The 27620-nt window shown below is 43.1% G+C and overlaps 1 protein-coding gene across 1 annotated transcript in view; it reads left to right on the top strand.

The window, feature by feature from the left end:
* The window catches only part of DMRT1 (doublesex and mab-3 related transcription factor 1), a 93920-nt gene that overhangs the window by 44475 nt on the left and 21825 nt on the right, over positions 1 to 27620 (top strand). Inside the window, 1 exon segment of the mRNA XM_043486966.1 lies at positions 9926 to 10070. Within this exon segment, the coding sequence (XP_043342901.1) occupies positions 9926 to 10070 (145 nt within the window).

Here is a 27620-nt window from a genome sequence, read left to right on the forward strand (position 1 = left end):
TTCTTCTCATTTTCAGACTGACTCCCTCTCAAAATGTTTCATATTTGATCTTGGAGCAGTGAAAACATGAAGAATTATTAAAAGCCAAGGGCAGCAAGTAGGCCTTTATAATAGGCAGATTATATATTATATTATAGGCCTATTATATATTATAATTACATGTTATATATGTTATATATTTAATAGATATATAATTATAATTACTATATAATAAATAATATAGTAAATGTATATTTAATATGTGTTTAAAATTTAATATATTTATATAATTGTATATCATATATATCTAACAAATATATTTAAGTATATAATATATAATAGATTATATATTATAATAGGCCTTCTTTTAGATTGGGAAAGGTGGCCTAGTTTAGCAGAGAGATGCTTCCGAGGTCGACTTGCCTTGCATGCAGCTTTCTCTGCCTAATCCCTTTGTGAGTGGAACCAGGTTTGTTAATGTCTCTGAGCAGTTTCTTCCTGCGTTCATGATTACATTATGAGGACTCAAGTATCTGGTCTCCATCCCACCCCATCTCCCCGGCTGTGAGATGTGGCCAGTTACATTTCTCTGGAAGGTGTCATTAGGATGTCACCATTCCTAAGGCCCCTCCACCTGTCTGCAGAGGCGTACGTAATTCTCTCAGATCTTTGCATGTTAGAGAAAGTGGAGAGTACTGTGTCTTGATGGTTATTAACTGAAATTAAAAAATACAAACCAGCTCTTTCACTGAAGCTGTTTCTTGTTGGTTTTTATGTGAACGATGCTTGCATTTCTGCCTGGCTCCGTATGACTTTGGTTGGAAAGTCAGGGTTTGTGGTTTTCAATTTGTGAATGAGACAAATACAAGTTTTCTAGCTCTAAAGGAGCTAGAAAATCCTGTGTAAGTTTGTGGTTTAGAAAAAGTGAGGAAAGCACTGGGCTGGTCCCAGAGGCTGGTTCCAAATGAACCCCCCCTCTTTTGTTAGCCCCGGAAATGCATAAAACCCTTCCAGTTTCCAGGAAAAGGAACCGTTCTCAGAGTTTTGTTTTTTCTTCCTATGTACCTGTTTTTAAAGGTCCTTATTTCCCTTCACCTAATTCTTTTTTTTTTTCCTATCACTGGAGAGCCAGGGAGTTCCCTGTTTTTATGGTTTAAACCTCCCCTTATTCCTCAAATTTCAGTAGAGGCAAGAACACCCACAAATGCCTATACTGAGTTCTTTGTGAATTATGTGTCTGTGTGTGTGTAATAAGGAAAAGAACTGAAACGTATATGTGAACTTCTGTGAAGAAAGACATAGGATGGCAAGTAAAAGTAGGAACTGAGATCAAACCCGGAGTTGATAAAGGAATGCCCCTGGAAATCTGCAGCCTTCAGAGGGAGGACTGTGTACTTTTCACAATTCATAGAATACGTGCGGGATGGGGTGGGGGGTGGGGTTAGCTAGTCTTACTTAGACGTTATACATTCAATACAAATGACACTTAAGAGCATGGCACATTTAGTTTAAAATTCAGCAATACCAGGTTTTACTAAATATAACTCTGATATTGCCTGGTTTAACTTTATTACCTGGAAAATTCCATGGACAGAGAAGCCTGGTGGGCCGCAACAGCTAGAATGACAGAGTAGAAGAATGTGTGCTCATCTTTTCCTGTGAGAACAGCAAAATTGCAACTAGCTGCTGAACAACCATTGATTGACAGGAGAATGTTGAATCCCAGCAAAAAAAAAAAAAAAAAGATACATTGCATCCAATGGCAAAGGAGAAGCCCCAACAGGATGGTAGGAGGAGCACAATCATGTCTAAAATCAAATCCCATGCCCACAAGAGATGCTTGGAGGACATAAATGGGAAAGGAGAAGAGACTCCTTCCCACCCAAGAGACTGAACCAGATCTGTGTTTGAATGTCTCCTGCAGAGACACAGGTCAGCAGTGGTCTGCCACGGGGACAGGGGCTCTGTCTGCAGAAGTCTGGGAGGTGCAGCCTGTGGCATAAGTCCTCTTGGAGGAGTCACCATTAGCTTCACTATAGAGGCACCGAGCAGACAACCCACAAACTGGAAGACACTTATACCAAAAACGCTCTCACTCTATTGCAAAACTTCTAGGGCTCACAACAGATTTCCCAACCTGGGGATCCTGCAAAGAGTCTGAGAACTCCCAGGGAATTTGACATTGAAGACCAGTGGAATTTGACTACAGAACTTCCACAGGACTGGGGAAACAGACACTGGAGGGCACAAACAAAACCTTGTGCTCACCAGGACCCCAGATAAAGGAGCAGTGACTCCACAAGAGACTGAGCCAGACTTGCCTGTGAGTGTCCAGGAGTCTCTGGTAGAAGCGTGGTTTGACAGTAGCCTGCTCCAGGGTCAGGAGTACTGACTACAATAGCCCTTCCTGGGCCCTTCACCTAATTCTTACACCAATATCTTTCAGACATTTTAGACCAAGATCCACAGTAAGAAATGTTTTATCTTGTGATCCAGTATATATTTGTACCTACATACAAACACAAAAATTAAAATTTCATAAAATAGCTCTTTCCATATTGTAGGCAGTGAATTCTCATATTTGTTTAACTTTGTTTTATTTCATTAATTTTCATACTGTTTTAAAAAATATGTATTTGCTGATTGCAGCAGCTGAATTATTTGGGGCCCGTTGCGCTAGTGGTAAAGAACCCGTCTGCCAATGCAGGAAACACAAGAGATGCGGGTTTGATCCTTTGGTCAGGAAGGTCCCCTGGAGGGAGGGCATGGCAACCCACTTGAGTATTCTTGCCTGGAAAAATCCCATGGACAGTGGGCTACAGGTGGGCTACAGTCTGTGGGTTGCAAAGAGTCAGACACGACTGAGCAACTAAGCATGCACGCACGAAGGGTCACTGTGTAAGGGAGGAAACTGCTCTGTCTGTACCACTGATGCTGATGGGAAAACAACCAACTGAGCAACACAAGTTTTAGCAAATTAATTGGACTTTTGTAAATGTGGGGATATTCACATCTTTTCTCTTCATTTTTTTTACTAAGGACAATCAAAATGGACTGCTAATAAATGCAGTTGTAATCTGGTTTCATATGCAATTCCCATCTTTTAAAGTTTATAAAATGACGTGAATTCCTATTCTATGTCTTCTCCAGAGTTTATGATTTTCACATAGTTCATCTTATGGTGTTTTTATGTTTTAAAATCTCTGTTATTAGTCCTGCCTGGAATTTAGCTGCTTTTCATCTGTCCTTTATGAAGAGCTCACCCACGTAAGTTTTGTTTGTTTTAGCATGTGTCAGAGCTTTAGCTATGTGTCATGTGTCGTGTGCTTTAGCAAGTCTGAAACTTTGGGCAACATTTTCAACACCTTAGATTTATCATTTCTTATTTGTCCTCTCTACTATATTGCATACACATGCTTCCTCTCTGCGTTTTCCCCCTCCCATCTCCTCTCAGGAGGAAGAGCATCTCTTCCATTTCTGGACAACCGTTCTTATGTTCTCCAGTATCTAAGCGCTGACCCTCAAACACAGCTCCTTCCCACTTTGAAGGAGTGCCCCGGGCCAGGGGCCTGAGTCCTCACAGGCCATTCTCCCTGTGCTTTTCTCTTCCTGGCTTTCGGGAGGGAAGTGGCAGGCACTTCATAATGTAGCACCTTAGGGAAATCAAGGTGGGCCCTGCAGAGGACGTTAACTCCTAATAAAGTCAGGAGAGAGAACTAACCTCCAGGGAAGCAAGAAGGGAGGAGCGGAGGGTAGCTGTGGGGAGTCTGCTTGTGGCGCTGACTCAGCGCTGGGCTGGTTGATGTTTCAGTAATCTCTGAACTGTGTGTATAACAGCAATCACATAAAAAGAACTCCTTCCAGGTATGATGTGTGGGGTCCGAGAGGATAAATCAGGTGCCTATTTAAGAAGGTGGATGGGCATTTGCCTCTCAGGAGAAGCACCTGGCCTAGGTAAGGTCCCTGGACTAGGAGGACACTCAGTGTGTGATCAGGCATCCCATTCAAATAGTTTGAAAAGAAGCTTCTGTTAAAACTAAAGGAATCCAGGCTTCCCTGGTGCTCAGTAGTGCAGAATCCACCTGCCATTGTAGGAGACACAGGTCAGTCTCGGATCTGGGAAGACGCCACATGCCGTGGAGCACCTGAGCACGTGTCCCGCAGCTATTGAGCCTGTGCTCTAGAGCCCACGGACTGCACCTGCCGCATGCTGCAGCTTGAAGCCCGCACACCCTAGCGCCTGTGCTCTGTAACGAGAGAAGCCGCCGCAGTGAGAAGCCCTGCAACAGAGTGGCCCATTAGCTGCACCTGGAGAAGAGCCCTTGCAGCAAAGAAGATTCAACACAGCCAAAAATAAATAATGATTATTTAAAAGAAAATAAAGAAATCCTTTAATGGGGGCAAAAGTCAGTCCTAACCTCCACTCTTAACCCCACCAGAAGACCTATAATTCCACAATGTGAAGCTTTCTTTTGTAGGAATTTTTCTATTCTTAAAACCAAAGGTTTTGCAATTAGGATTATTCTTTTTATTTATGAATGACTGAAATATTTACTATATCACATTAAATGGAAAACGATGATCACATACAATTAAAATGTTATATAAACACTTTGAGACTATTAAAGTACTAAAGCAAATATAGTCATATTTGTGCATCTTAAAATTACAGAGCTGGGGTCTTAGTTTTGTATGCTATAACAACCCTGTTTTCTTTTTTTAGAATTAATTTATTTATTTTAATTGGAGGCTAATTACTTTACAATATTGTGGTGGTTTTTGTCATACATTGACATGACTCATCCATGGCTGTACATATATCCCACCATCTTGAACCCCCCTCCTTGCAGTTAGGATTATTAACCTATATAGTCCCTCTTCTTATGAAGATCATTCCCTTTCTTCACCAACTCTAATTCTGTGCAGCCCAGCCCTGCTTGATATAAACTGGACCAGTACTTGGTCTTGAGGAACCTCTTTTAGTCGTTCCCTGGGTGGAGTGTTTGGTTCAGTGTGAGACTAGGCTCTTCCTATTTGAAGTGTTAATAGACCACCAGTGAGTAGTATTTAGGATTTTTTTTTTTTTTTAAAGGAAGTGGGGTCTAACATTCTTACATTCTGTTGAGGTTTTATTGTTATTATTTAGAAAAAGGGTGACTGAGGTATATAAGAAGGAAACCTATGGTTCTGATTTACTGAACTGTATGTTCTCAACAGTTTAATAAAATAAAACCCAAAACTCTTAGGTTTTCCTCCGGGGATAATACTAATACCGTGCACGTTCTCCACCAGCCCAGCTCCTATCCGTAGGTCATACTCTGGTTCAGAGACCTGGGGTGGGTAATAAGATTATAAAACATGCCTGTTGCTTGCCAGCTGCCACATGCTAATAATAATAATAGCCATAATTCACTGGAACCCAGGACTTTTAGGTTTTTCTTGGCTTGTTTGTTTAAAGGAATAAAAAAATAAAATCTTGAGGAGAAACAAGGGGGCATTGCATAAACGAAAGAAAAATTCCATCCTTTCAGCAGAGCTGAACAGTACCTTTTGTTTGTGAGCACCTTGTGTCCTTCAGAAGAACTTTGCTGTTTTAGGTGGAGGTGAGGATCTGAGCACAAGGGGGTAGTATTAGGTTAGTTTCAAGCAAGTTTTCTCAAGCTTGGCGCTATCGACATGGCTGGACAGTTCTGTGTTGTGAGGCTGCCCTGTGCACGAGAGGATGGTCTCTGCTCACTGGAGGCCAGTAGCAACCCTCCCCGCAGTGTGACGATTAGAAGTGTCTCCAGAAGTTGCTAAATGTCCCCAGGGGACACGTTGCCCCCACCTGAGTACTGCTGGTTTAAAGTAAAACAGGACGTTTCAGAGGTTTCCTTATTTACCTGTTTTTGTCTCTCACCTAGAGTTGCAGACTGTGATTTTTCTTTTTTTTAAGGAGTAAGAAGGAAATAAGAAGTGATCTTGAGTTTAAAATCGGATTTTTCCATGCTGTTTTCTGGACTTCCTGGGTGAATCACGACTCAGTTTTAATTTCATGTTGCAGAGGTTTATGTGTGCAGTTAAAAATGCATCAAACTGGCCCTCTTGTTTATGTCCAGGTTGTTACATGGGTGGTTATGGGTTGTGGATTATTCCTCTAGGAGCAGGTGAAGTGACTGGGGACCTCAGTAAGTTCACATTTTAATAACCTCAGGTGGAGTCTGACCCTTTGTATCTTTTCCTTCTTTTGCTGAGGTCTTTCATAGCTCAGTTTTCTGGGAATTCACTGGAGAAATCAAAAGTCTGAGTTCAAAACCTATTTCCAAATAATCCTTGTTATTTGATGCTTTCTTTTTTAGTTTTTTTACATTGAAAGTTATTTTTAATCGGAAGATAATTGCTTTGCAGTGTTGTGTTGGCTCCTGCCAATCAGCATCATGAATCAGCCCTAAGTGTACACATGTTCACTCCCTCTTGAACCTGCCGTGTCCCATTCCACCCCTAGGTTGTCACCGAGTACTGCGTTGAGCTCCCTATGTTATACAGTAACTTCCCAGTAGCTTTGTGTTTTACATATGGTAATATATATGATGCTTTCTGAAAACATAGAAAAGGAATTAAGGAAAAACAGACATCTGAGTGGGTTTTGAAATTGTGTTTGTTTCCTGGTAAGATTTAGTTGAAAGGAAAAAAAAAATCCATGGTTTATCTGAATCTCTTTTCAAATATTATAGACATTGGGATTGGCAGCAGTTGGTCAGTCTGTTTGTCAGACTTAACCTTTTGTAGTTTTTACTTGATACTGGGGATTTCATACTTCTCTGGGTGTGAGAAATACATAGGTAATCCCAGAACACAGGTGTCACAGTGGATTTACCTGGAGAGCTTTGAAAAAACCCAGGGCCCAGGCCACATCCCAGACCATTGAAATCTGATGCTTTAGGGGTGGAACCAAGGCTTAGATGCTGGGTCTTCAGCCTCCCTGAATTCTAGTGGGAGTGAAGGTTGAGGACTAGGGTGCATTTCTGTAAATAAAGTTTTACTGGAACATAGCCATGCCCATTCATTTATTGATTTTCTAGAGACCCCCATAACTTGCAAAGCCTGAAGATATTTACTCTTTGGCCATTTACCAGAAAACACTTGCTGACTCCTGCTCTAGTGAAAATTTTTTTAAAAAGCTTTACAATAAAATTCGTAGTACAAGAACAAGATTTGGTACTTTGCAGAGCCTTCAGGGTCAAAGCCCATCAGGGTTTCTTTTAATATATAATTTTATTTATTATTTTTTGGCTGTGCTGGGTCTTGGCTGCTGCACGTGGGCTTGTCTCTAGTTGTGGTGCTTGGGCTTCTCGCTGCGGTGGCTGCTTTTCTTGCAGAGGGTGGGCCCTGGGGCTTCAGCATTTGTGGCAGGTGGGCTCTACAGTACAGGCTCAAGAGTTGTGCACCGGCTTGGTTGCCCCAAGGCCTGTGGGATCACCCCTGATCAGGGATCAAACTCGTGTCTCCTGCATTGGCAGGCGGACTCTCTGCCACTGAGCCACCAGGGAAGCCCTGTCAGTTTTCTTGTACATGGGAAAAACAGAAAATCATTTTCCCTGAAGAACTGACTGTAAGATATTGTGAAACTGGTGCCCAACTCACCACCCAGAGTGGGAGACTGCAGGGGTTACACGAGGGCACTGGACTTAAAAGTCTGCCCTTGTTTCTAATTCAGCGTTCGTTCCTTAGACTCTGTGTTTGACTTGACAGAGGGCTGTAGAGGCAAAGATGGCTCTTTAATGTAAGGTATGTTGGAGTTTGTTACTCCCACTGCAGCAATTGTAGATGACAGCAGACCCCTGAAGGACATCCTTTCAATTTAGCTCTGGAGAATTTCATATATAAAAAGAAAAAGAATGAAAAAATTTAAATGCTTTTTACATCATCCCGCCTTTCCTCAGTTCAGGTAGAAAGTTGATGGCTGTAAACCACTGGTCTTCCTTTGGTCACAGCCCCTATGGGCTACAAGCAGGAGAGAAAGGATCCTTTATTTTAGTTCCTTGAGCAGAATTGGCATCTCCTGATTGAGACGCTGATTGAGAGCACATCACTCTGGGAGGCCCCACCCCACACTTGCTGAGTCAGAGTCTACTTTTTAACAGAATCCCCAGGCTGTTTGAATACACATTAAGAACGCCCTGGGAAGCACTAGTCTTAATTGATAACTGTGTCCGTGCAGTCAAATGACCATTGATTCTCACTTTAAATTATTTCATGGCTCCTTAATGGTTTCTGACTTGGAGATAGCCAAAGGGGAAAAACTGTCTGTCTGCCTTTAATGACTGAGTCCAAGTACAGCTTGCCTGCCCTCTTATTTAGGAAAGATTTATATAATGGTAGAAAATGAAAATGAGGTGATAGAGTTAGAAGAAATGGCATTTTATATGTATAGAAAAGTAAACTAGAAAGGATAAAGGGAACTTGCCAGATGAACTCCATTTGTGAGGAAATAATCAAGTGGAGTGGAGTCTTTGCTTCTGCAAGAAGAAATAATCCACCCATATTAGAGCCAACATCCTCTGGGGAGCAGTAGGGAGGGTCAAAAATGAATGCCTGAAACTTCTTAGATTAGCACAGGGAGTTAGGCCTTTCCACCAAGCAAAGCCATAATGTTCAGCCGTACACATGGCCCTATATCACATAGGAAATTGTCCAGAATTTAGATATTCATAGACAATCTTGAGGAATCCCAGTACCTACTTTTATCCTACCAGGTTCTGTCAAGTTAGTAGTATTTTCTTTATCATCTGTCTTTATAAAGATCTGATTGAAAAACATGATTTTTGAAATTAGTTTTTAATTCTTAAACAGAATTGGCCTATCCTTGAACAGTCGCAAATTGTTGACTTTTTAAATAAAGTTAATACCATCTGAGTTTAGTTTTTTAAAGGCAATCTAAGTAATAAGAGTCTAGCTATTGGTCTGGCTGTTCTTGCTCTCTAGATCTGATCCCACGGTTAGTGCTCACTGTCTGTACCAGCCAGGTCCGTGCAGGATTCAGAATAATTCTAGTGTTCGTGAAAGTGCCCAGGAAGAGCTAGATAAGCGGGAGTGGGAACCCTGGTTAAGCCTGGCGGTTCCATCTCCTTAGATTCGAATGAGTGGTCAGGATGCTACAGGCACTGCTCCTTACCTAAAAGCTACTTGAGGTCCCCAAGGCAGAGTCTGATTGCCAGAAAAAATTGGGTCAGCTGAGTGTCAGCTGCCACTCCTGCCGGAAGAGAGCATGTGCCTCCCTTCTGCCTTCCAGATCTCAGTTCATGTCCTGTTAGTGGAATCCAGATCCCCTCCAGGAGAGCCTGAGAGCCTCAGACCCCAGCCTTGGTTCTTTGCTACAGGAGAGCACAGGAGGGGGCGGGAATGGGCTCTGAGGACAGCGTCCAGTGTGGCCTCACGTTGAAGATACCAGCTGACTCTCACACGGGGTGTGCTTGTTTTGTTTTGTTTTTTTTTTAAAAACATTCTCTTGATGTGAACACTGAAAGATTAATCAGGGTAAGATGCCAGTTTTACACACAAGGAGACATGTGAGGGAGTGAAATACTATTTCACATTTTAAATAACTTGTTCCTGATCGGACGTGCTGGTCAGTGTTACAGGGGGTTGTCTTGGTTCATAAACAGCACTCTCTGATCTTTACTGCCCTGTTCTCTTTTGCACTTACTAGTGGAGCATCCTGTGACCAGTTGGCATTAGGGGGTCCTTTTGAGGGGACCCTGGGATAGAAAAGGCACTTGAGGCTGCACAATTCCAGTATTTCTAGATACTAGAAATAGTGCACTGGAGTCTGCACTGGAGGAGCATACTTATTCATGGGTGAGGACACTTCTAACTTTAAGAGATCATTCTGTTAATTTAAAGAATTGGATGATTCTTGTAACATGTAACTGTGGTCTCAATATATCCCCTCTTTTTTCTTAAGCAGATGAAAAACCCGGAGAACCGCCACGCGATGAGTTCCCAGTACAGGATGCATTCTTACTACCCGCCTCCTTCCTACCTGGGCCAGAGCATGTCCCAGATCTTCACTTTTGAGGACAGCCCGTCTTACTCGGAAGCCAAAGCGAGCGGTAGGTTCCTGGTTACACGGTCTGGATTTGAGGTGGAGGGGATACCTGCTAGTACGGGGTCTCTGGTCCTCTCAGACAGCTTACCAATTAGCAGCAGTTGGAAAGGTTGTACAAGTATGCTTTAAAGTACTTAGTTATGGAATGATTTTTGCTTTGGTTGATTCTCAGTATCATGTTTCTCTCTTCTGGACACAGAGCGGTAGGAATAAGATATAGAGACTCTGATCAGAAGCCAAAAATATATTTTCTGGAGGATCAGTATGTAATATCAGAGGCCCTTTAAATGTGGTTAAGTCCTGATATTTTTGGTGGAATGAATCTCTGCGTATTGAAGACTAGTTTTCCAAAACTTTTCCAATGTAAAGTTGAAGGTATATTCATCTTTTGCAGGAGGAAATAACATAATAAAACATTTTTGAATACAATAGATCTCAGAGTTTATGCAGTAGCAATGCAAATAACTCTGATATAATGGGTTGGAAATAAAAAATGACTGCTTAACTGACAGAGCACTTTGAAATACACAATTCCTCAACTTCAATTTTAACTTTCTCCCCAGTGTTTACATTGTGATGATAGGTAAATCTTTTATGGCTGCTGTGTTCAGGTCCTATTTTTAAGTTCTTTGTATTTCAGCATCATGTTTTGATCTAGAAAAGTAAGGAGCAGTCACAATTCAGGAAATCAGGGCAATAGTGAGTTGGGAGAGAAACCCACTATTAGAACTTAACTCTGTACTGGACAAAAGAAGCTGGTTTTCTGGATAGCTTGATTCTCTATTAAGAACTGGCTTCTTTGTAAAATGAGTGTTTAGAGAATGAAAATTAGAACCATGCTTTGATTTCCAAATTCAGAACAGTGAAGTCTAGAAAAACTGGAAAAGTTACTCTTTATTTTCCATACTAAAATAAAGGGTTTTGTTAGTATGAAGTACATAGTTTGGGGGGACTGACAGTGTGAACTATGGAGAGACTGAATCACATTTTGTTGATTACTCTTTGACGTTTATTAACAATCACTGTTTTTCAGGAGTGAACAAGCACAATTCTGTTTTTTAAATATTCAGGCTATTTAATATTTGCCCATGTGGTCCTTTTTATACTCTGTGTTTGATTCTGTAATTTGAATTATAAGATCCTTAAGGACAGGGAACATCTTATATGCCTTTTTAGCTGCTGTGATGTCTGTTTGTTATTCATAAGTTTGAGGGATTGAGTGAACAAAGCGATATGATTTGTAGTAAGTATGATTTGTAAGTAAGTTTGGTCTTTAAGAAGACACCATCCCAAAACAAAAGGTCAGATTCCTAACTCATTGTCTCAAGAAGCCAGGGCACAATTTCGGGATGAAGCAGTTAAAGAAATGTTTGTTCATATAGCAAATTAGGACTGAAACTTAATTTCGAGAAGAAATTGCCCAAGCTCTTTGCTCTAGGAATAATGGAATATTTTTAGAAGCACTGGCATTCTGGAGACAGAGGTGTAAATTCAGAGCAAGCCAGTAAGACAAAAAGATAAGAGGAAATTTATTAGAGCAGAGAGGAAGGAATTTGGAGAGGCACAGTAGACATTTAAATTTATGGCAGAAAAGGAAGAGACTCAGAAGGAGAGAGGTTACAGGGAAAAAAAGGAAAAAAAAGACCAGCCACCCTAGTGTCCATAGTGAGAGACTGGGTCAATAATACCTAAAATTTCCTAGAACTTTTCTGGTGATATGTGTATTTGAAAGTCTAGTGTGAGGATACCTCAGGCATAACCTTCTGGTCCTTCTCTAACTCACTTAATAATTAATCAGGAGGGGCAAGCTTCAGACATGAGGGAAATAGCTAGGAAGAAATGCAGTGGAATCTCAGCAATGTCTACTTTGAAATTGCCATGAAGAAGGAGAATATGAATTAATAGGAAATCCAAGTCTCAGATTATTTTTTAAAGAAATAATGGCTTTATAACTTCCAAATATATGGTGTCTTGGGTTTCTACATTGCATGACACTTTTACAGAGCACGTGGGAAGGGATGGGGAAGGAGAAAGTTATGGATCAATAGGAACACCCCAGGATCATCTCCTGGGGTATCAGTTTTATCATCGGCACAGATACAAGTCGGGGCCATTTACACCCTCTGGTGAGTGGGGTGAGGCTGGTGACAGGATGTGGGGACAGGGATGGGGCATCAAGATAGTTATTTGTGAGAAGGTGGTAGAGGCTGGCTGATTACCAGTTAACATCTATCAATTCTACCAGGTTTGAGTTGAAGTCCTATGGTGGGTTGCATTAACAAATGATGATTTGTAAATAGTATATCAATTATCCTGTGTGGGGACTTATAAGTAATTTGAAAAACAGCTTTTTCAGTAGATTTAATGTTTTGTTTGTAAAGTCTTAAGTATATATTTATCCACTAACTCCATTTTTCTTTGGTTTCTTTAAAGGTAAGTTTAAACCTCTCTTCGCTAGCTAAAGAAATGTGTCCAAGTTCAAGGTTTTCTTATGGTTTTGTTGAAGATTGTAACATGAAAATGAAAGGTAGAGAGGGAAGGAATTCCGGGGGGAAGTTTTACTTTTGCTGTGTTGCTTCTGTTTAATGTTTTTCTTTGCCAAAAGGCTAGGATCCATTCTGTCTCCTTCTATGTCCTGAGAAGTATGAGGACATAGGTCAGAAACGGTGAGGCCTTGGTGTGTAAGCCTTCATGAGCCATTGCAGGGACTTTGGCTTTTATCTCAAGTAGATGGGAAGCCCCTGGAGGGTTTCCAGCAAAGGGGTGACATGTCTGCTTGTGGTTTTTAAAGATCATTCTGGCTCTTGTTTAAGAACAGACTGTAGGGGTGCATGGTAAAGGCAGGGAGACCAGCTGGAAGGCTCTTGGAGTAATTCTTGCAAAAGACGGCAGTGGCTTAGTCGGGGTGGGAGTGTGGGAGGGTTGAATTCTAGGTACATTTTGAAGATAGAAACAAAAGATTTGGTGATGTATTTGGGATGTGACATAAAGGGAGAAGTGAAGGATGACTCTGTAATTTTTGATCTGATCAAGTAGGAACTTGAGGTTTCCACTTACTCGGGTAAAGAAATCCATGGGAAAAACAAATTTGCAGGAATTAGGAGGTTAATTGTGCACATGTTAAGTGCGTTTCCCTGGTGGCTCAGACGGTAAAAAAAATCTGCCTGCAATGCAGGAGACCTGGGTTTAATCCCTGGGTCGGGAAGGTCCCCTGGAGAAAGGAGTGCCTACCCACTCCAGTATTCTTGCCTAGAGAATCCCTCAGAAAGAGGAGCCTGGGAGGCTCCAGTCCACGGGGTCGAAAAGAGTTGGACACAGCTGAGCGACTTTCACGCAAGTGTGAGGTGTACATAACTCATCCAAGTGGATCATCAAGTTAGGGGTTGGATGAATGAAATCTGAGGTTGAGGGCAAGTATCACTGCTGGAAATAAAACTTGAGAGTTCAGTGTGTAGGTGTATTTGAAGTTAATATGGTAAGATCACCTGGAGAAGTGAGTGTAGACAAAGAATAGAAGACCGAGGCTTGAGCTCTGAGGCCTTCCAACGTTGAGAGGTTTGGTAGATGAACCGGACCAGCAAAGGGTAGAGTCAGGTAGGTACCTTCTCCTACCCATGAGTTAGGATGAAGGTATCTTGGGAGGCAGGGAAAGAAAGCATTTCAATGAACCAGCTAAATAATGATGGTAGATAAGTTGAGATGAGGACTGGAATTGACCATGGGCTGTTGAAAGGTAGAAATGATCAGGATGATCAGTGGCTTGATGAGTGGCCAGTGTGGTGTGGAGGTGGGGACCAAAGCCTGACTGTGCGTTCAAGGACACATGGGAGAGAAGTGTCCGGGCAGTGAGTGTAAACCGCTCCGGAAGGAGTCTTACTGGGAGGGGAGCAGTACCTGGAGAAGGTGGTGCGTTCAAGGAAAGTCCTTTCTTCTTTTTTAAAGAAGGAGGTTATTATAAAGATAAGCTGGTGTAGGGTGTGGGGGGCCCCCACAACTGTCCAGGATGGTAGCAGTGACTCTTGAGTAAGCAAGGTTGGGGGGGAATCCCCAAGGACACCCCCTCGTAGGGCAGTGGTCCCAAGGTAGGGGCTGGGCGTGTTCTGTCACTGGTCTAAGAGGAGATCAGCGAAAGAATTAAGAGTAAACAAAACCTTTACAGCAGCTTGACAAAGCAGTTCTATCTATTGAACAATAAAAAACTGGGGCTGGTAGTTTTGGCCTTTCACTTTTCATAATTCATTTTTACATTGAAGTAAAATCCACCGATGTAAAATTAACCTCTAACCATCTTAAAGCGTACACTTCAGTGGCATTTAGTAGGTCACAGGATTGGCCACGTTCACCTGTCTAGTTTCAAGTCATTTCAGTCACCCCACAGGGAAACCCCATACCCGTGAAGCCATCACTCTGTATTCTCCCTTCCACTGTCCCTGTTAACCACTAGTCTCCTTTCTTGTTTCAGTGGATTTACCTATTCTAGATGTTTTGTGTAGATGGAAGCATAATATGTGGCCTTTTGGACTGTCTTCTTTCACTTAGCATAATTTTTTCAAAGCTCGTACAAGTTGTAGCATGTATCAATACTTCATTCCTTAGTATAGCCTAATTATATGTATGAATATACTGTATTTTGTTTATCTGTTAATGGATATTTGAGTTGTTTCCACTCTTTTTTGGCTGTTGTTAATAGTACCGCTATGAATATTCACATACAAGTCTTTGAAGATTTGTTTTTAGTTCTTTTGGGCATATATTCCCAGGAGTGGAATTGCTGGATCATATGGTAATTCTGTGTTTAATTTTTTGAAGAGCCTCCAAACTGTTCCCTACAGTGGCGATACCACTTCACATTCCCACCACAGTGTATGAGGGGTCCAGTTTCTCTAGCTAAATAACACACTATTTTCCATTTTTTGCATTATGATTCTAGAAATTCACTTTAATTGTATTTTATAAAAGCATCAGATTGTGGCAGACTGGAAACTGAAAAAAGGATTTCAACAGAACAGGTCCCTCCTTGCAGATAATTTGAAAAATACTGACCTAGTATCCAGGTGGAGGGCTGGTTTGTTTATGTATGAATGTAGCCAGGTCAGAGTAACAGCTGCAAATTGTTTAGAAAGTGGTGGTAGGAGCGTTCTGGAAATGATCCTTCCTCAACTTGGACTAAAGAGGCAGTTTCCACAGTAATACTGCTTTGTTAATAGATGCACACATGTCTGCAGGTGGGTGGCATTTCATAGATGTGAAAGTGTTAGTCCTCTGTCCTGTCTGACTCTTTGTGACCCCGTGGACCATAGCCTGCCAGGCTCCTCTGTCCATGGAATTCTCCAGGCCAGAATACCGGAGTGGGTAGCCATTCCCTTCTCCAGGGATCAAACCCAGGTCTTCTGCATTGCAGGCAGGTTCTTTACCAGAGAAGACCCTTCATATCTGTAAACTGGCATTTTTCTCTACATATTGACTGCTTGAGTAAGTTCTTAGAGTATATGTGGCTGGCCAGCATTTTCAAAGAGGTTTAGATTTAAAATGGTAAAGGTGGAAATACTTAGATATGTTTGTCTATTTATCTCACAGTCTCAGTTTGAAAGTCAGAATTGTTGCATCCTATTTCTTCTGGGTCTTTGGCCTCTCCCAGTTCAAAGAAGTGACAGGCTCCTATGCAAACCCACCCTTCCTTACATTCAAACTCTGCTTTTTTTAGGAGACAGAAACACAGTTGAGGTGCTTATTTTCTATAACGAGCTGTTTATGTAAAAGTCCTCAGATACACATAGGACATGAGCAGCTCTGTGAGGCCAGGGGCAGAGCGTTTACAGTTCACCCAAAGGTCAGATGGCCAGGGTCAACAGAAAGGCCTCCTGAGTTGAAGGCCTCATGTTCCTTTGTGATATCTGGGCAGCTCACAGAGGCCTCTGTGTCCCCCAGTAGGATTTTCTGAATGCATTCAGCACGGACAGTTTTGTAGGCCAGATCTAGAAGTGCCTGATTTCATTGATGGCATATGCTACCTTCCCCACAAGTCGTCGTGACTAAACGTGAAGTGGTTGAACTTTCATTCCATAGAACGAACTTTCTTGATGTTGTGCATCAGAGTTGGATTTTAGCAAAAGATGATGAGGTTGAGCCTCCCTGTTTTGCAGGTGAGAACAGTCAGGTGACACACAGGCTTCTGTCTTTTTTTTTCTTTGGCTGCACGGCTTGTGCAGGCTCTCAGTGAGAGGGCAGAGTCCTAACCTCTGAGCAGCCAGCAAATTCCCTTCTGTCTTTTCTGACAACTTCTTTTCCTTCCTCCATGAGACAAGAGAGTGCTGATGGGATGTTGCCATGTATTCTGTGTAGCCTGCTGCCTTTTGACAAGGCCACCCCCAGTCTAGAAATAGCAGGCAGTTCCCAGGGCCCAACGTCAGACTTGCTCATGAAGGAAGACGTTCACTCACTGCAGCACTTCAGCAGGAATTATCAGGATGTATTCTCACACATGGCAGGCAGGGAGCGAGCGAATTCATTCATCCTTGTATTCCTCCAGGTGCCTCCCAAAGTGCCATGCTCTCAGAACTCCTGGGAATTTCATGGTTTCTCGTATGAATAAGGAACTGACCTCTGGGTCCTTTCTGCAGGTGTCTCCCTGACCCAGAGTTGGGGATTCTGATAAAGCACTTGGTGAAATAAATAGGTCATGGAAAAACATGGGGTGCAACCCCCCAGGCTGCAACATATCCTGGACTTATGTAAAATCTTCTCTTTGGAAAGCTTGAATCTTGAAGATTTAAATCTTTGAATATGATGGCTTTTTAATTAATAACAGCCCTGCGTGAGAAGTCAAGAGAAGCTTCGTCTCTCCTGAGGCTAAGAGAGGCCTGGTGGAATTGCAGGCGGGGTGCTGTGCCACCTCCGAGCCAGGCTGCAGCGCTGAGGAAGAGGTGCAGACATAGGAGCTCAGCCCCCGGATCCACTTCCGCGGTGTTCCTTCTGCTGCTGAATCCTGTGGTTTCTCCTTCCCTCTTTCCTTTTCTCACAAGCACGTAACGCTCACGCTGTCTGTAACACCACGCCCTGTGTGTGTTGTGGGGATAGTGCGTTTAAGTCTCGTGGTCGCAGTAGTACCCCCATTGAGCAGATGAGGACATCGAGACATGGAGTCAATGCCTGTGAAGTAGGGAGGCGAAGGGTTCCTCATTTCCACGCCGCAGGTGGAAAAGCCGAGAAAAGTGATGGCTGAGCTGGTCAGAAACCCCCAAAACAGCCTTAGAAAACTCACAGGGTATCAGGTGTGGTATTTACATTACTATTTCTAATGCTGACTGTAAACTTCAAAACATGTTTATCTCTTGATTAACATGGTAAAGTCAATGTTTGATTTTTGTGGTGATATTTGAGTTTTTTTATTTAACAGGAGAGAGTAAAGTGCAATATTTGAAAAGGCAAATATTACCAAATTAAATAGCTAGTTATTAGCTTTGAAATTTAAAGTGCAAATAGAAAACGACTTTTTAAAAGTTTTTTCTCCCCCCCTCCGTGGACATGATTATTATTTTAAAATTAGTGTGAATAAAAGGCTTGTTGATTTTCCCCAGGTAATTTTTTTCCCTTTGGCTGTGTCCATGGCAAATGGGATCTTAGTTCTCTGGCCAGGGGTCACACCCATGGCCCCTGCAGTGGAAGTGAGGTACCTTAACCACTGGGCTGCCGAGGGAGTCCCATCCTTAGATAACTTCTGAGAGAAACAGTACTTTATATTCTGCATAGTCGGTCAGTGGCTTATCATGAGGTGGATTTTACATTTTTGGTTTGTCTTTTAAATACAGGGCACTTTTGCTGAGGTCTTCCTTTGGGCTAAAGATTGCAGTCAGTAGGGAACACGGAGAGAGCAGAGCTCTGGAAGGCACAGTTTTAGGAACTCCCAAATGTCCTGAAAGAACCCGGTTGAACACATGACTAGACACTGCTGGCCCATGTTTTCAGGGCTCGTTTTATCTTGATGGGCTGCAGATGTGACGTCAGGCCCCTACCTGCCTGCTCAGTGCAGGGAAGCCCATCCATCTGTGGGCACATCACACCCCATCAAGTTTGCTGATTTTGTTACTCATTCAGTGACCGCTTGTCTTTAAAAATCCCGAAGAGCAGAGCTAACATGGGTGTGAGCTTGGATGGACAGTAGCTGCTCTGGGCAGAGTGTCCTACATGATCATGCGTGAGATGTCCTCACTTGAATCTGACGTGACTCCATTGGGCCTCAGCAATTTTTCTCTGGCACGGTGTGGAGTAACTCCGGAGTTTATGTTCCCTCCTCAGCTCCTCAGAGGCCCAGCCCAGGCCAAGTACAACTTGAATAACCTTCAGGAAAGCTGTGCTGTCCTTCTGTCGGCCGCTGTCTTTGAAAATTGCCTCCAGAGTTAGTGAGCAGGAACAGTTAAGATTTACAAACAATGATGAAGCTTGTCATGCATCTTTCACCATTCATCATCCAGGTGCCGTGCCTGGGCGGTGAAGTGTTCTTCATAAAAACCAGCTCACTGTGAAATACACCTCGCTGCAGTGTTTACTGCTCTGAAGCTCGTCAGCGGCCCTTTATAGTAAATCCAGATTGCGATGTGACATTACAGTATATCATTGCCCGGCGCGGCGGGGTTTACACTGCGAATGAGTGCAGTGCACACCAGATGAGGTGTCCAAATTGAGTTATGTCAGAATTTGGCTGTTATATGGGGATAGCTTTTGTTTTCCGAACACTGAAAGTTAGCTTTATATGTATTTATATTTATATATAGGCATATACTTCCCATCTTGCACGTATACATGGGTATACAGTATATGCTGGGGTCAGGTTCCGACTGGGCTTCTGCTATAAAGAATGGTGACCGGCTTTTATGTCCCTTCCAACTGTTGTTCACTGAAATTGGCATCAGCGGAATCTTTGGGGGAAACTAGAGTAGATGGTTATTTCATGATAGAGGTGGTTTCATTTTGCTGTGTGTAAAGTGATCATATTTTCCATTCTCTCTTACACACACAAAAAAGGCCCCTCTTTCCTGGGATTATGGTGGCACTGGAATGATCCCTTGGCAGGGGGTGAAGAGAGGAAACGACACAGGACCGGCCTGTCCCTCTGAGCGCGTGCACTTGGAGGAGGGCTCTGAAGTCCGCTTCTTGTTTATTATTTTTTAGTGGGTATCAAAATCCTAGTGCTGCCTCTGTTATCTTGAAAGATGCTGCTTCCAGGAGATTTATGGTGTTTTAGCTGAAATCGGCAAAATAAAAGAGCACGCTGAATTTATGGCATGATCAGGTTTATTTACATTCACCCTAAAAGCGCCAGTATTAAAAATGAGCTCCATAAAAAAATAATATTCAGAGATAACAGCAGGCCCTGCAGTCCCACGATCATCTTCTTAACTCGCATATTTTTAACTTTGCTCTTCAGTGTAGCAGGGTTGTCAGGAGAGCCATTGTGCGGTCTTCACACACCTGGCACTGCACTGAATCCAGGGCCTCCCCTTCTACTTCCCAGATCTAGGGCAGGGGTCCCCCCATTCTGGATGCAGAGGTGAATATAGCCCTCCCACCAGTGTCCGCTCGTCTTCCTGGCTATGTTCCCTCTTGGTTGCAGGGTCTTACTTGAGATGGATTAATGGTGCCACATCTGAGCCTCCCAAAGTGGCACAGGACACTGTTGCAGGGAGGGATGGGACCGAAGCCTCCCACTGACCAGGGTGCCTGAGGAAGGAGAGAGCAGGTGCTTGTCAGCACAACGCCATTGCTTCATTAGGGTTGTAAGGTTAACACAGGTGTCCAGTTAAGCTTAAATGTCACGTAATGTCTGTGGTTTATTTTAATGTTTATTAAGTATGTCCTCAGTATTTTATTATGCTAAAAATTATTTGTGTCTGAATCTGGCAACCTCGGGCTTCTCCCGAGTCCCTCTGAACCACCATTTTCCAGCACTGGGGTAAAAGGCAGAAATGAATGGTGGACGGAGGAGAGCAGTACCTTCACTAAGCATATTCAGCAGTTTTAAGAGTTGTTTCATTTACATCTCTACAAAAATAGTACAAGAGGCAGTGCTGATCATGCTCAGAATGCTTTCCTGTTTTGGTTGAAGCTCTTTATTGGTTTCTCCATGAAAAATTTCTGGATTATAAATTCTCCTTGCATATGTTAACTGTATTGTATCTTCCTCTGTTTAGGTAATTTGTAGGTCTGGATGTTTCTTCTATCATATTTCATAGGCTAGCTCCATTAATATAAGAGGAAATAAAAATGAGCCCACTGCTGCTTAGACTCAAGATGGAAATGTATAGTTTTTGTGAATGTGGTTCAGTTGCACCCTTGTATCTTTACCAGACATTGCAGTGAGTTTTGAACAAAACCAGCTCCTGTCTCTTTATTGAGACCTCCCCATACCACACCAGGATGTGAGCCAATGACTCAAGTCAGTAAACAAGTGCTAGATTCATGGAGTGCCAGTTATGTGTTTGTGGCCCTAGCATTATGCCCAGGAGATGAACTATGGCCCAGATCATGCTGCACTGATGCCTAAGTGTCCCCATATCTTGGGGACACAGGCCCTTCCCTTTGTGTCCAAAGTAGAACAGTCTTGCCTCTAAGCCTCTGCAAGGTGTGCAAAGGAGAAGCCATGTGCCATGCTCTGTTGAGCATTTTCCAGACTTGGTTGATGACTTTGCCATGAACCTAAGAGAACGTTTCCTTCTCCAGTTAAAGAAGCCAGGATCACAACCAGACTCTGGATAAGTGTGCTACGTACACAGCCCTTGCCAGGCATGCTTCCTGTTTCTTATATGGCTGTCAAGGTGGGATGGGCAAAGGAGAAAATGAAAGATATGCCCGTCTGAATGCAGAGTTCCAAAGAATAGCAAGGAGATAAGAAAGCTTTAAGTGAGCAATGCAAAGAAATAGAGGAACACAACAGAATGGGAAAGACTGGAGATCTTTTCAAGAAAATTAGAGCTACCAAGGAACATTTCATGCAGAGGTGGACACAATAAAGGACAGAAACCATATGGATCTAACAGAAGCAGAAGATATTAAGAAGAGATGGCAAGAATACACAGAACAACTATACAAAAAAGATCTCAATGACCCAGATAACCAAGATGGTGTGATCACTCACCTAGAGCCAGACATCCTGGAATGTGAAGTTAAGTTGGCCTTAGGAAGCATCACTACAAACAAAGCTAGTGGAGGTGATGGAATTCCAGCTGAGCTATTTCAAATCCTAAAAGATGATGCTGTGAAAGTGCTGCACTCAACATGCCAACAAATTTGGAAAGCTCAGCAGTGGCCACAGGACTGGAAAAGGTCAGTTTTCATTCCAGTCCCAAAGAAAGGCAGTACAAAAGAATGTTCAAACTGCCGCACAATTGTACTCATCTCACATGCTAGCTAAATAATGCTCAAAATTCTCCAAGCCAGGCTTCAACAGTACGTGAACCAAGAATTTTCAGATGTTTAAGATGGATTTGGAAAAGGCAGAGGAACCAGAGATCAAATTGCCAACATCCCTTGGATCATAGAAAAAAGCAAGAGAGTTCCAGAAAAACATCTACTTCTGCTGTATTGACTTATGTCAAAGCCTTTGACTGTGTAGCTCACAACAAACTATGGAAAGTTCTTTGAGATGGGAATAGTAGACCACCTTTCCTGCCTCCTGAGAAATCTGTATGCAGGTCAAGAAGCAACAGTTAGAACTGGACATGGAACAACAGACTGGTTCCAAATTGGAAAAGGAGTACGTCAAGGCTGTATGTTGTCACCCTGCTTATTTTACTTACATGCAGAGTACATCATGTGAAATGCTGGGCTGGATGAAGCAGAAGCTGGAATCAAGATTACCAGGAGAAATATCAATAACCTCAGCTATGCAGATGACACCACCCTTACGGCAGAAAGCGAAGAAGGACTAAATTTAGAGCCTTTTGATGAAAGTGAAAGAGGAGAGTGAAAAAGCTGGCTTGAAACTCAACATTCAGAAAACGAAGATCATGGCATCTGGTCCCATCACTTCATGGCAAATAGATGGGGAAACAGTGGAAACAGTGACAGACCATATTCTTGAGCTCCAAAATCACCGCAGATGGTGGCTGCAGCCATGAAATTAAAAGACACTTGCTCCTTGGAAAAAAAGCTATGACCAACCTAGACAGCATATTAAAAAGCAGAGATTTTACTTTGCCGACAAAGGTCTGTCTAATCAAAGCTATGGTTTCTCCAGTAGTCATATATGGATGTGAGAGTTGGACTATAAAGAAAGCTGAGCTCCAAAGAATTGATGCTTTTGAACTTTGGTGTTGGAGAAGACTTGTGAGAGTCCCTTGAACTGCAAAGAGATCAAACTAGTCAATCCTAAAGGAAATCAGTCCTGAATATTCTTTGGAAGGACTGATGCTGAAGCTCCAATACTTTGGCCACCTGATGAGAAGAACTGACTCACTGGAAAAGACCCTGATGCTGGAAAAGATTGAAGGCAGGAGAAGGAGACAGCAGAGGATGAGATGGTTGGATGGCATCACCAATTCTTTGGACATGAGTTTGTGCAGACTCCGGGAGTTGGTGATGGACAGGGAAGCCTGGCGTGCTGCAGTCCATGGGGTTGAAAAGAGTTAGAGACAGCTGAGGAGCTGAACTGAACTGAGTATATTGTACTCAACTATAATCTTTAGTACTGACAAAGTTGTGCAACCCTCATCGCTGTCTAATTTCTAAGTATTTCCATCATCCTCCAAAGAATCTCCATATAGAGTCACTCCTCGTTTCCACTTCCCTCTCAGCCCCTGGATACTATTATTCTACTTTCTGTCTCTATGGATTTGCCTATTTCTGGACATTTCTTATGAATGGAATCATATAATATGTAGCCTTATTATCTTTGACTTTTTTCACTTGGCATAATGTTTTTGAGGTTCATTCAAAGTGAGGCATGTAACAAGGCTTCATTCTTTTTTCTAGCCAAATAACGTTTCAATATATGGAAAGGCTTAGTTTGTTTTGAGTTCCAAAAGTATTTCAGGTTCTGACAGGACTGTTAAACCCTAAGATTCTCAAGGGGAAATACTTGCTTTATATTATTCTGTTTAACTGTTTATGTCATTCTGTTAAACAACTTTCAACTCACCCCATGAATGTCTATAATGAGTAGAATCTAGCGTATGAAATCAAATGACACCTGTAACTGGCGTGCCTAGGTTCCCCATACCCAGCCCACCAGGTCGTGTGATTTTCCTGTTTTGTATTAATACTATTTACACTAGTCTGCTAGGGCCGCTGACACAGAAGATACGGGGCTGGATGGCTTAAGAAATGGAAATTCACAGGTCTGAGATTTAGAAGTCTGAGATCAGGGTGTCATCAGGATCTTCTTTGGTTTTCCCTTTGTGTGTACAGAGAGAGCAAGCTCTGACTTCTTTTCCTCTTCTTACAGGGACACTAGTCCTGTCAGGCTAGGGCCCTGCCCTTAGGACCTTATTGTGTAGCTTCATTTATGTTCCTGAAGGCACTGTCTCTAAACACAGTCACATTGGATGCTAGGGCTTCAGCTTATTAATATAAAGGTGGGACACGAAGTTCAGTCCATAACACTGTTGAAGGGTTTAATGTCTCTGAACGTTTTCCTCTTCTTGATGAGGTTCCTGGGAAGTAGAAGGATGCCGACGTCAGGTGGGCCAGTGTGTATAGACTGAGTAGAGAGTCGTGTCTGGTCTTACTGCTGACTGTCCAGCATCTGCTGCCTGTTCACTCGCTTCCCAAGCTGTCCAGCATGCTGACCCCAGCTGGTAGCAGGCCCTCATCTGCAAGCTGGGTCCACAAAGCACAGAGGTTTTTAGAGATGTAAAATGCCACAGTCAGGCACACCCCACCCCCCCAAAGCACTTCTTTTCCAGATTGTTGCTTTTCTTTCCTCATCCCTCCCTACTTGGTTTCTTCTTTCTCTCTTCCTCTGAATTTGGGGAAAGAGTTTCTGAGTCCTTGCAATTTTTGCCCTTGAAGTGGTCTGTAACTTTAAACAATTAAACCCTGATGTACAGCTACAAATAAGACTCTTTGCCACTTTTCCTGGCAAATAAGGTGGATAAGAATTAGGGCCTTTCCACCTAGTGAAATGAATGAGAAAGTATTGCATTGTTTCCTGATGTTATTATGAACCTATTCAAAGGTTGCTTCATGGTAAACTTGAGGTTAGTATTTGTGATTTAGTTAATGTCCCTTACAGATCAACCAAATAGAGAAAATAATCTCTTATTTTATGAAGCACTTTGATGTACATCATCTTGTTTAATTCCAACAACACTCTTCTTAGGTAATAAGAGGACTTTTTTCCTTGACACCAGTTCTAACACAAACTGGGTGTCCTACCATTCAGGCCAGTTTTAATAGTGAGTATCTGGGGTTAGCCAAGACCCCATGGGTTATGGCTCAGTCTCACAAGACTGCCCCCACTTCAGATGCCAGCCATAAATGGGGTGCTCAGGCTACACACAGTTCTGCCTGGGCCATTACAGATCTGGCTGTTCCCATGACCTCTCCTTGGATTTGATAATTCACTAGAATGACTCACAGAACTCTGGAGGACACTTTACTTACTATTATGAGTTTATTATAAAGGATATAACTCAGGAATGGCCAGTGGAAGGGATGCCTAAGGTAAGATATGAGGAGAGGGTGGGGAGCTTCTAAGCCCTCCCAGCACCCTGATGTGCTCACCAGCCAGGAAGCTCTGAGAAGCCCAATCACTGAGGGGTTTTTAGGAATAGGGTTCATTACTACATGAGTGGTTAGATCATTGGCCATCGGCGATTAGCTCAATCTCCAGCCCCTCTCTCTCCCTGGAGGTTGGGGGAAAGGGCTGGACATTCCAAGCTTCTCATCAGGGCTGGGTCTTCCTGGTGCTCAGCCCCCACCCTGCGTCTATGAGTAGCCCCCATCCTAAAACCATCTAACCCACCAAGAGTCACTGCGTTAGAACACAGAGGTCCCTATCACCCTACTTACTCCAGAAATTCCATGGGTTTTCGGAGCTCTGTGGGCTTCCCTGATGGCTCAGCTGGTAAAGAATCCACCTGCAGTGCAGGAGACCCAGGTTCAGCTCCTGGGTCAGGAAGATCTGCTGGAGAAGAGGTAGGCTACTCTCTCCAGTATTCCTGGGCCTCCCTTGTGGCTCAGCTGGTTAAGAATCCGCCTGCAGTGCCGGAGACCCGGGTTCAATCCTGGGGTTGGGAAGATCCCCTGGAGAAGGGAAAGACTACCCACTCCAATATTCTGGCCTGGAGAATTCCATGGTCTGTATAGTCCCTGGGGTCACAAAGAGTTGGACACGACTGAGTGACTTTCGCTTTCACTCTCACTTTCCGGGCTCTGTGCTGGCAACAGGGACCAAGTCCAAATATCGTTCTGTGATAACACAGGTTGGTAGAGCAGATATCAGTGACCCTGTTTTAGGGAAGAGGACTCGCTGTGTAGACAGCATAGGTGGCAGCTGACCGTGAAGCTGGGAGGTCTTCTCTCTGACTCAGTGTCTCTCGGGTTCACTTTCAACCTCACACTGTCCCACAGGATTGCAACCCTTGTCTTCAGCCCGCCGCCTTGGACCTGCCGCAGCTAGTGCAGGAGCTCCTGGGCACCTAGGCCTATTTGTGTTTAAATCAGTTAAAAGTCTGGTTCCTGTCTCACACTGGCCACATTTCAGGTGCTCAGTAGCCCCCTGGGGCTGGTGACTACTGTGCTGGGTAGGGCAGAAGTAGTGTGGTTTCATCCTGAGTTCTCTTGGGCAGCGCTGTCTCAGACAGGTGAAAGCTGTTTTGTTAGGACTCTTAGAGTGACGAGGTGGGGTGACATAGCCTTTAAACCTGGGATAGGATGGTGACACAGCTACCGCAAGGTCAGCAGACACACTTTAGAAGTCTTTTGTGGGCGCATCAGCGCTTATTCAAGTGGTCTGTCAGGTTGAGGGGAAATAATTGACTGGGACTGACTGAACTCTGATCAAGTGTTAGTTGATCTTTGGGTCTAATTGTGGTGCAGGCTTGTTTTGTTTTGTTTTGTTTTAAATAACTTGGAAGGAAGTAAACTAGAACCTGATTGGTCTTAGTCCAGGAGTGATAGTACTTGCCCAGGGTGGAAAACTTGTCTCATGGTCATGGGGCAGCATGTGAGGCTTGGTCCTTGCCAACGATTGCTTATGTTAAAACCAGGAGGGTAAAGTGGCATTGATCCCTTCTCAGATACAGCATTTTCAGATACTGTTTCCCATTCCTTGGGGTGCCTTTTTTCTCTGTTGTTCATGTGCTGTGATGCACAGATTTGTAACTGTGAGGAAGTCCAGTTTGCATACTTTTCCTTTTGTTGCCTGTGTTTTTAGTGTCATGACCAGTAAATCATTGTCAAATCCAATGTCATGAAGCTTTCCCACGATGTTTTCTTCTAAGAGTTGGGTTATGACCTGCTTTGAGTTAATTTTTATATATGGTGTAAGATAAGGGTCCAGCTTCATTCTTTTGCATGTGGATATCCCAGCCCCATTTATTGAAAAGCCTGCCCTTTCCTCGTTGAACAAGGCAGAAAGGGAAAATGGTGAAAGAGTCAAAGTTGGACGCTTGCCTGTGGCTTTTTTCCTGTGATCATCAGAGAAGAGCAGGCACTGAATAATGAGTGCACAGCACGGGCCTACAGTTGGCAGTTGATGATCCACCTGGATCTCTATGTGTGCGTGTGTGCAAAGTTGCCTCAGTCGTGTCCGTTTGCCAAGCTCCTCTGTCTGTGAGATTCTCCAGGCAAGAATACTGGAGTGGGTTACTGTGCCTTCCTTCAGGGGATCTTCCTGACCCAGAGATCGAAACTGCATCTCTGACATCTCCTGCATTGGCAGGGGGGTGGATCTCTGTGGTAAGTAGACTTCCTAGGGTTATTTTTTACTTTTGTTTACTTATCTCACCCTCCTATTTCTACTGTCTTTTTTTCCCCCACTCCTTAAAGTGCTGAAATAAAGAATAGGATAACAAGGGAAGGGAATCCTTCCACAATCAGGACCCTAGTGGGTAAAGCTGTGAGAGCAGAAATGCACATAAAACTGGCTGGTTTTCCATTTTTCTGCTTGGTAGTAAAGTTTTTCTAATAGAAAGGAACAGACAAATGTTAATTTTTAAAATACTCCGTTTTAAGGGGTCCTCTGAAGCTGCTTGTCAGTGAGAGATGGCAGAACCTCTTTGAGTGATCCCCAGTGGCAAAGCCATGGAATCCTTTTGTGTCCTGTAGGAATATTCCTAAGGCAACACTTCTGGAGCTGTGAGCAGATAAATAAGCAAAGACGGCAAATGAGAATGCCAGACTGGCTGGCTGCAGCCCGGAGTTGTCAATCACCCCTTAATGTTTACAGAAGCAAAAAGTCAATGTGTAGTTGTTTTAATTTGACACACTCTTGGGTTGAGAGAGTGTAATTGCTGGAGGGGACAGTTAAGTGGCTGTGTGCCTTGTCAGTTTGTCTGGGTCTGATTCCCGTGCTGAGTGCTTTTCTGATGAGCAATAGATTGGGTTAAATACAGAC

Source organism: Cervus canadensis, chromosome 14 (genome assembly GCF_019320065.1).
Source record: "Cervus canadensis isolate Bull #8, Minnesota chromosome 14, ASM1932006v1, whole genome shotgun sequence".
Lineage (NCBI taxonomy): Eukaryota > Metazoa > Chordata > Mammalia > Artiodactyla > Cervidae > Cervus > Cervus canadensis.